Source organism: Equus przewalskii, chromosome 6, assembly GCF_037783145.1.
Source record: "Equus przewalskii isolate Varuska chromosome 6, EquPr2, whole genome shotgun sequence".
NCBI classification, from domain to species: domain Eukaryota; kingdom Metazoa; phylum Chordata; class Mammalia; order Perissodactyla; family Equidae; genus Equus; species Equus przewalskii.
In genome coordinates this window covers 6,035,945-6,043,787 of record NC_091836.1, presented here as the reverse complement: position 1 = coordinate 6,043,787, position 7,843 = coordinate 6,035,945, and the positions used below count along the sequence as shown (strand labels likewise).

At 58.7% G+C, this 7,843-nt stretch overlaps 2 protein-coding genes across 4 annotated transcripts; one reads left to right on the top strand and one right to left on the bottom strand.

Moving 5' to 3' along the window:
• Positions 1–51: 51 nt before the first annotated feature.
• RPS28 (ribosomal protein S28) lies at positions 52–1,164 on the bottom strand. 2 transcript variants are annotated; one of them, XM_008510035.2, is made up of 4 exons: positions 1,039–1,164; positions 897–944; positions 330–463; positions 52–133 (listed from the first exon to the last, which is right to left on the bottom strand). In XM_008510035.2, the coding sequence occupies exons 1-3, from the start codon at positions 1,075–1,077 to the stop codon at positions 341–343; spliced, it is 210 nt and encodes a 69-aa protein (XP_008508257.1). In that variant the 5' UTR covers positions 1,078–1,164; the 3' UTR covers positions 52–133; positions 330–340. The 2 variants fall into 2 exon arrangements, with proteins under 2 accessions (XP_008508257.1, XP_008508258.1); XM_008510036.2 differs by having other exon boundaries at positions 293–463; positions 1,039–1,149.
• Positions 1,165–1,209: 45 nt separating this feature from the next.
• NDUFA7 (NADH:ubiquinone oxidoreductase subunit A7) lies at positions 1,210–6,885 on the top strand. Of its 2 annotated transcripts, none has more exons than XM_008510034.2 (4): positions 1,210–1,294; positions 1,775–1,824; positions 4,169–4,318; positions 6,676–6,885. In XM_008510034.2, the coding sequence occupies exons 1-4, from the start codon at positions 1,244–1,246 to the stop codon at positions 6,764–6,766; spliced, it is 342 nt and encodes a 113-aa protein (XP_008508256.1). In that variant the 5' UTR covers positions 1,210–1,243; the 3' UTR covers positions 6,767–6,885. The 2 variants fall into 2 exon arrangements, with proteins under 2 accessions (XP_008508256.1, XP_070478993.1); XM_070622892.1 differs by lacking the exon at positions 6,676–6,885 and adding an exon at positions 5,008–5,224.
• The last annotated feature ends 958 nt before the right edge of the window (positions 6,886–7,843 follow it).

Here is a 7,843-nt window from a genome sequence, read left to right as displayed (position 1 = left end):
CCAATGGAAGATTTTACAAGCCTAGTGACAACCCAGACAAAAACCCGAGTATACATACAATATCGGCACTTTATTAACGGTCGTAGGTCATCCCCGTGGGCCAAGCGGTAGAACTCCGGTTCCATCTAGGACCCTGTAAATAGACCCAAGCATGAGATGGTGACATCTCCCCTTGCCCATCTCCCCGGAAACGGCAAGCTCCGTTGTCTTGCCAAACTCAGCAGACCCTTTCTACGCGCCCCCAGCCCCGTGGGCTTGGCTAAGCCTCCCTTGCACCAAGCAAGCGTCTCACAGGGGCCTGCTCTTTGCCACTCCAGTCCTGCACGCACCAACCGCTTGTTCAGCGCAGCCTCCGGGCCTCTCGCTCTGACTCCAACAGGGTGAGCACGTCGCCCTCGCGCACGGGGCCTTTCACGTTGCGGATGATGGAGCGGCTCGTGTCGTCCATAAATTCCACGCGCACCTACGGGGTGAGAAGGAGTCAGGGCCGGCCACGAACTGGTAGCGCACTTGGATTCCCAGGGGACGTGTCGGGGCCGGCCGAGAGATACTAAAGAGAACTGCGGCCGGGAGAGAAGCTGAAGAAAGCTGAGACATAGAGAGCAAAGCTCTCCAGCGCCAGAAGCAGCCACCGGGGGTGAGGGGACAACTGCAGCCCTGGGCCCGTTGGAGACCGGAGCGCAATCGGAAGGAGGTGGAGCCACACAGTGGTCGTGGGGGCGGGCTAAGGCACGAGGAGGGACGCCGGGGCTCAGACCCGGTCGGCAGGACCTCGGACCCTCCGGGAGCCCGGGGATAAGAGCGACGTCCGTTCCGAGATTCCAGCCGGCAGCGCCTGGAGCACGAAGGGAATCATCCTTAGGGGCTCAGACCCCGGAGCGCCCCCAGACGCTCACCTGCGTGCACTGTCCCTGCGAGCCGGTCCTGCCCAGCACCTTGGTGACCTGGCGGAGACAAGCTGGGGTCAGACCAGGCCTGCCCGGTCCCCCGAACCTCTCTTTCCTCACCCCGGCCCCCAAGTCCGAGCCCTCGCCTCACCCTGGCCAGTTTGATGGGCTGCACACGACTCGTGTCCATGATGGCGGCGCGGCGGCGGTCGGGAGGAGAGGAGTCACGTGCTTCGGGGAGAGCTTTTATACTGCGTCCTAGCCCCGCCCACTAAACCTCTCGCGAGACCAGCCGCGCCCTTCCCAGCAACCCCCGCGGCGGAGACGTCATTGGCGCCCTTCAGCGCGGACGGAAGATGGCGTCCGCTACCCGCTTCATCCAGCGGCTGCGGAACTGGGCATCCGGGGTGCGCGGGGCGGGAGGGGCCGCCCTGGGGGGCTGCGGGCTCCATGCGCCCCGGACCCGCTCCCGCCCGCTCCTCACCTCCCTCCTGCTCCCCTGGGCCCGAGGGCCCTAGTGCCGAGATCCCCCGAGGCCGGACCCCTCGCTCAGCCCGGGACCCCCAATGGTGACCCCTTCGGCCTGGGACACACCCACCTCCACCCCAGCCCTTGACCTTCCCTTGGCCGGGGACCCACTCAGGCCTGAGGTGTCCCTACTGCCGGGCCTTCTTAGACTTGTGGCCCGGGTCCCCAGCTTTCCTTTACAGCCCCATCTCCCTGTCCACACTGGCCCGTGTTCCTGCCCCGGTTGCCCATCTCCCTGCCCCGCTTGCCCATCGCTGGCCTTCCCTTCCCTTGTCCACCCCGGGCTGCCCCTGTTCTCTCGCCCCCTCCTCTCCTGGGCTGCCCTGCTGGCTGACCGCCTTCCTCTCCTCCTCCCACAGCAAAACTTGCAGGCGAAGCTGCAGCTGCGCTACCAGGAGATCTCCAAGCGGTGAGCCCGCCCCGCTCGCTGCCCGGACTCCGGCCCTGTCCTGTCCTCCCTCCAGCAAAAACAAAATCCGCGTTCCTTTAGACCCCTGGAGCGCTGGGCCGGGATCCTGCCTCCAGCCCCGTGGCAGGTCTGGAGGTGGAGGTTTGCCTTCAACCTTGCTGGACTCTCTCGGAGACGGCTGCTCGTGCAACAGCCGGGCTGGGCGTGAATTCTGGGTGGGAATCGTGTGCAGATGTGCGGCCCTCAGGGTGGCCCCAAGCCACACTGGAAAAACGTGGAGGCTCGGAGGGACTCAGTCATTGGCTTAAAGTCGCTCAGAAGCTAGAAAGGGACAGCTGGGGTTTGAACCTAGAAGTGTCGTGATTTCAAACTCACTGACGTCCAAAAATGAGTTGATATTTACAAGCCCCTGCCATGTCCTCAGCCTTGGGGACACCAGCGGGAACAAGAAAAGTTGTTATCCTCACTCCTTGCATGGAGCTCAGGTCCTAGGGAGAGAGAAACATAGTCGGGAATTAAATACAGCAGGTAAAAAAAAAAACAGGTGGTTCTGAAATGCTGCGAAGACAAAACAGAATGAATGAGAGTAGCTGAGGGTGGCTCCCTCAGGTCACATGGTCAGGAAAGGTCTTCTTTTTCAGAGATTGACATTTGAGTCTCCTGAATGAGGAGAAGGAGGCAAAGGATAATTATTGAAAAGACATTCTGGGCAGAAAGCGCCCAGGTTTGCGTCCCCAAAAAGCCAGAAATGGGAAGGAGAGCAGGGTGGCTGGAACACAGGGAGGTGACGGGGTGGATGTCCACACAGGTGGGAGGGCCAGGCAGAGGTGAGGCAGCTACGGAGGGTCAGCCTGAAAGGAGGAAAAATCGCGTTAAAATAGGCACATTCGCGTGAATGCCTACATGTTGCACTGATTCCAAATATCAAAAGTTTCAAATGCCTTTTCCATGCCGGCTAGTTGGCGGGGCATGAGGACGCAGTATAAAAGTTTTCCCCTAGGCGCCCCCTAGTGGTTCATCTGGGCGTTTCTGTCGGGCGCTGGTTCTTTTGACCTGTGCTAGGTTGTAACAAGTTTTGGCCTGGTCTTCAGAGGGTCGTCTCTGCACTCCAGGGCTTAAGCAGATTCTGACTTTCACACGGGATGTTACTTTTAATGTTAAATTTTGAAACTTTATTTTTATCTTATTTCTCATCTTTTTATACAATGACGATCACTTTGTTTAAAGAAAAACTGAAATCCTGGCAAGACGGTTACCAGACTAAAAAGTTATTTAAAAACATGGTTGAGGGGCCGGCCTGATGGCATAGTGGTTAAGTTGGTGCACTCCACTTCAGTGGCCTGGGGTTCGCTGGTTCGGATCCCAGGCGTGGACCGCCACACATTCCTCAAGCCATGCTGTGGCAGCATCCCACATACAAAATAGAGGAAAATTGGCTCAGATGTTGGCTCAGTGACAATCTTCCTCAAGCAAAAAGAGGAAGATTGGCAACAGATGTTAGCTCAGGGCCAATCTTCCTCACCAAAAACAAAAGAATAAAGAAAAAAAAAAGTTGATTGAAAACCTGATCTGTTAATGACTTTTTCCTGTCTTTTCTGCCCTCCCTCTTTGCTGTGTTTTCCAGGGAAGCTCCTCTTTTGTTTTGAGGTTAACATTTCCTTCTCAGGCCTCTTTGTAGATGCACCCCCGGGTTTAGCCCAAGCCGGACACGGCTCTGTGCACCCCCACCCTGGCTGCTGCGACCAGGAGCTGGCAGGAAATGCAGAGGCCTGGGAGGCTCAGAGGACAAGAGCCTCTTTGAGTAAGAAGCTTTGATCCCAGCAGGCTACTCCAGAGAGTTCCTGAGATAACAGGGCATGCTGGGGTCCTGCAGCCTGGCTTTTGGGGACAAAGCCCCTCAGAATGAGCTAAGTCTGGGACTCCCACCCACCAGTGTCTAGGGGGTGGGCAGAGCCTCAGCCCCCAGCCTCTTCATTTCCTGAGCACCTGCAGGTGGAAGGGAGGCCAGCAGCCAAGCTCTGGGCTGTGGGGGGTGGGAACAGGCCTGGGTGCCCAGCCAGAAGGTCCTCCACACCCACCACATTGGGGGCAGCTGGGGGACTTGCGGTGGGGCAGACCCAGGCCTTGCCTTCCCGCACCTTCACATCCAGAGCAGGAGCTGCCACCTGCTTCTGGGCCCCACACCCTCCCCAGTTATACATCCATGACCGTGTCCCAAGGGCAACCCCTGGCCTGCAGCCTGGGCCCAGGGCTGCCGACCCCGAGTCTTGTGACTGAGGTGCTGGGCCCGTGCCAGCCCAGCCGGCTGTTGGTTTGCTTCAAGGCCACTTTTCTTTTTCCTTAGAACTCAGCCTGCTCCCAAGCTGCCTGTGGGCCCCAGCCACAAGCTCTCCCACAATTACTACTGCACTCGAGATGGCCGCCGGGAAGCCGTGCCACCCTCCATCGTCATGTCCTCACAGAAGGTGCTGGCGTCAGGCAAGCCAGCAGAGAGGTGAGGACCCCACCACAGCCCTGCGACCAGCCCGTCTCCTGCTGGTGCTTTTCCAGGTCCCGTTTATTGGGCATCAGCTGCATCAGCAACAGTGCTGCGGGGGCCGTTGGTGCACGGGCTCATTCAATCTCCAGCCAGCCCGGGGCTGGGGTTAGGGCGTCAGCCAGTGGTGGGTTTGCTGCAAAGCAGACAAAGCTCCAGGGTCCCTTCCAGGGCCCTAGGACAAGCCCAGGCCTGGTTGTTTTTATGATTTTTGGTCTTTTTGGTTTTTTTTTTGAGGAAGATTAGCCCTGAGCTAACATCTGCTGCCAATCCTCCTCTTTTTGCTGAGGAAGACTGGCCCTGAGCTCACATCCATGCCCATCTTCCTCTACTTTATATGTGGGACGCCTGCCACAGCATGGCTTGCCAAGCGGTGCCCTGTCCGCACCCGGGATCCACACTGGCGAACCCCGGGCCGCCGAGGCACAATGTGCGAACTTAAGTGTTGTGCCACCAGGCTGGGCCCTAATTTTGTATTCTTAGAGAACTGCAATAACCTCAGGCCCCTCAAGAGGCAGGTTGGCCCCTGGCCTCAGCTGCCTTCTTTTAATCAAATGGGAACAATAGTAGTTTCTCCTTTAGAGAGTTCCGCTGTGACAGAACCACAGACCGGTGGCTCATAAACAACCGGAACTTATTTCTCACAGATTTGGAGGCTGGGAAGTCCAAGATCAAGGCACCTGCAGGGGCCGGCCCAGTGGCGCATCGGTTAAGTGCGTACGTTCCGCTCCAGCGGCCCGGGGTTCGCCGGTTGGGGTCCCAGGTGCTGCGTTAGCACCACTTGGCAATAAGCCATGCTGTGGCAGGCATCCCACATATAAAGTAGAGGAAGACGGGCACGCATGTTAGTCCAGGGCCAGGCTTCCTCAGCAAAAAGAGGAGGATTGGCAGCAGTTAGCTCAGGGCTAATCTTCCTCAAAAAAAAAAAAAAAAGGGCACCTGCAGATTCAATGTCTGGCACCTTCTCACTGTGTGCTTACATGGTGGAAGGGACAGGGAGCTCTCGGAGGCCCCCTTTATAAGGGCGCTGATCCCATTCCCAAGGGCTCCCCCCTCATGACCTCATCGCCTCCCAGAGGCCCCAGCTCCTAACCCCATCGCCTTGGGGCACAGGGTTTCAGCAGATGGATTTTGAGAGGACACAGACATTCAGCCCACAGGGGAGTTGTTATGAGGATTAATCCTCATCACTAATATTTGGAAGCTCTTAGATTAGAGTCCGTGGCATGTCTGTCATCTAATAACTTCACAAGTTAGGCAGTGATGGCTGCTGTTGCCAAAGAAGAAATCGAGGCACAGAGAGACCAAGTGACTTGCCTGGGTCACACAGCCAGTGGAGAGCAGAAGTGGGATTTCACACCATTTTGCCCAGACCCCAGTGGTGTCTGGGATCTGCAGCCGATTCACCATGCCGTCTTGGGCCAGACTTTGAGCCTTCCTGAGCCTTGGTTTCCTTATCTGTCAGGTGGGGGCGGTGGGCTTGCAGTGTGATGCCATCTCTCGGGTGCTGAGGCCAGGCACGTGCTGTGCAGCTGGACCTCTGAGCACTTGGTGTCGTGGGCTTCAGATTCCCTGGAGTCCAGCCCCGGGCTGTGGCCAGCGCCCCCACAGCCCCTCCCCTGCTCCAGAGACCTCTGCATTTCTGGGGAGGCTGCCTTCTGCCCCTTCCAGCTCCCTCAGGCTCCTGGGAGAGTCAGGGGCACCGGGGGCCTCCTGCAGGACGGGAGCTCCCGCCTGCCTCCTCTCCTTTCTGGCTTGTGTGCAGGGCTCTCCAGCTCTAGGCCCCAGGGGCTCAGGTGGGGGGCACTTGCCTTGGATTTGCTGGCACAGTGTCTCCCTGGGGCTCCCCTCAGGCCCCCTCTGGGCCAGGTGGTGTCTTTTTCAATTGCACGTTGACTCTCAGCCCCAAGAGACAAGGCGGGGCCTGGTCTGCCCACGCTGTGCCTGCATGCAGTGCCCGCCGTGGAGCAGGGGACACACGGTGCCTGATGGTGTGGCCCTTCGCCAGCATCCTGTTCTGAGGCAGCAGGAGCCGGGTGCTGGTCCACTCTGGGCCCGAGAGCCAGGGTGGGCTGACAGGGGGTTCACGGGGCTCAGGGCAGAAAGGGGGCTGGCCAGCTCCCAGCAAGAAGCAGCTGACCCTTTGGGGGACCCCATTGGAGGGGTTTGGGCATTCTGAACCCCCCCTGCCCTGGCTTCCAGATCCACAGTCTCAGCGGGCGTGTACCTACCAGGGGCAGCTGTGGGGTCCCTCAGATGTTTCCACCCTGTTCTTTGGAAACCTGGCCCTAACTAAGGTCTCTTTTCTCCTCCAGCTCGGCTGTGGCAGCCCCTGAGAAGAAGGCGGTGACGCCGGCTCCTCCCATAAAGAGGTGGGAGCTGTCCCAGGACCAGCCTTACCTGTGACACTGTGCCCTGGGGCACCTGGCTGGGCCCTCGGCTCCACCTGGGTGCTTCCCCTCCTTGGATTCCCTCCGGGGAGAATGTCACCTAATTTATGATAATTATAGCGAGCTGCAGTATCACTTCTGGTTGTACTTTTTTTTTTCCTGGGTGAGGAAGATTGGTCCTGAGCTAACACCTGTGCCAGTCTTCCTCTATTTTGTATGTCGGATGCCACCACAGCATGGCTTGTTGAGCGGTGTGTAGGTCCGTGCCCAGGATCCAAACCTGCGAACCCCAGGCCGCTGAAACAGAGCACGCTATCTTAACCACTATGCAACCGGGCCGGCCCCCCCATTTTTGCTTTTGAAGCGACACCGGCTTACCTGGATCTGGGTGAAGTGGGGGCAGAATCTTCTAACTCCAGCAGTAGTCTAGGGGTGGGGGAGGGGTAGTGGTTCTGGAGCTCCAGGTGACATGCTGTCACTGGGTGCAGAGATGTCACTGTCCCTTCCCCGAGGGCCTGAGAGTAGTGGGGTGGGTTCCAGGACCTCTGGGTGTTTGTGAGCCCTGACCGTGAAGGACAGCAGGGCTGAACACAAACTGCTCACTTACCCTCTGGATCTCAAGAGCTCCCCGAGCCGTGACTCAGGTGGACATTGGCCAGCAGCCTCCCACTGTGACCACCGCCTGATCCTGGCTGCCCTGCAGCTCAGCCGGGAAGGCTCTCCTAGGGCAGGTCAGGAAAGGCCTCCCCGAGCCAGGGACCTGGCAGGGGAGTGAGGACCCTGGTCCCTGTGGAGGAATGAGGAGAGCAAAAGTGGAACAGCAAGAGGCCCGAGTCTGGCTGTAGGAGCAATGGGGAGCCGCATGGCTGCCCCTTGGAAGAAGCCTGCCACCCTTCAGTAGGCGAAGAGCATCCGCTGTGTGCCCGGAGCCTGTTGAGACTGCCCTGCCCTCGTGTCCCCGGCAGGAGGGAGAGGATGGCTGGGCAGGGTGTGCAGAGGCCACAGAGGGCCAGCCCGGAGAGCTTCGGAGGCCACAGGCGAGGTGTGCAGGTTTCTCAATAAAGTTTTATGAGCCAGACTTGGAGTTTGGCGC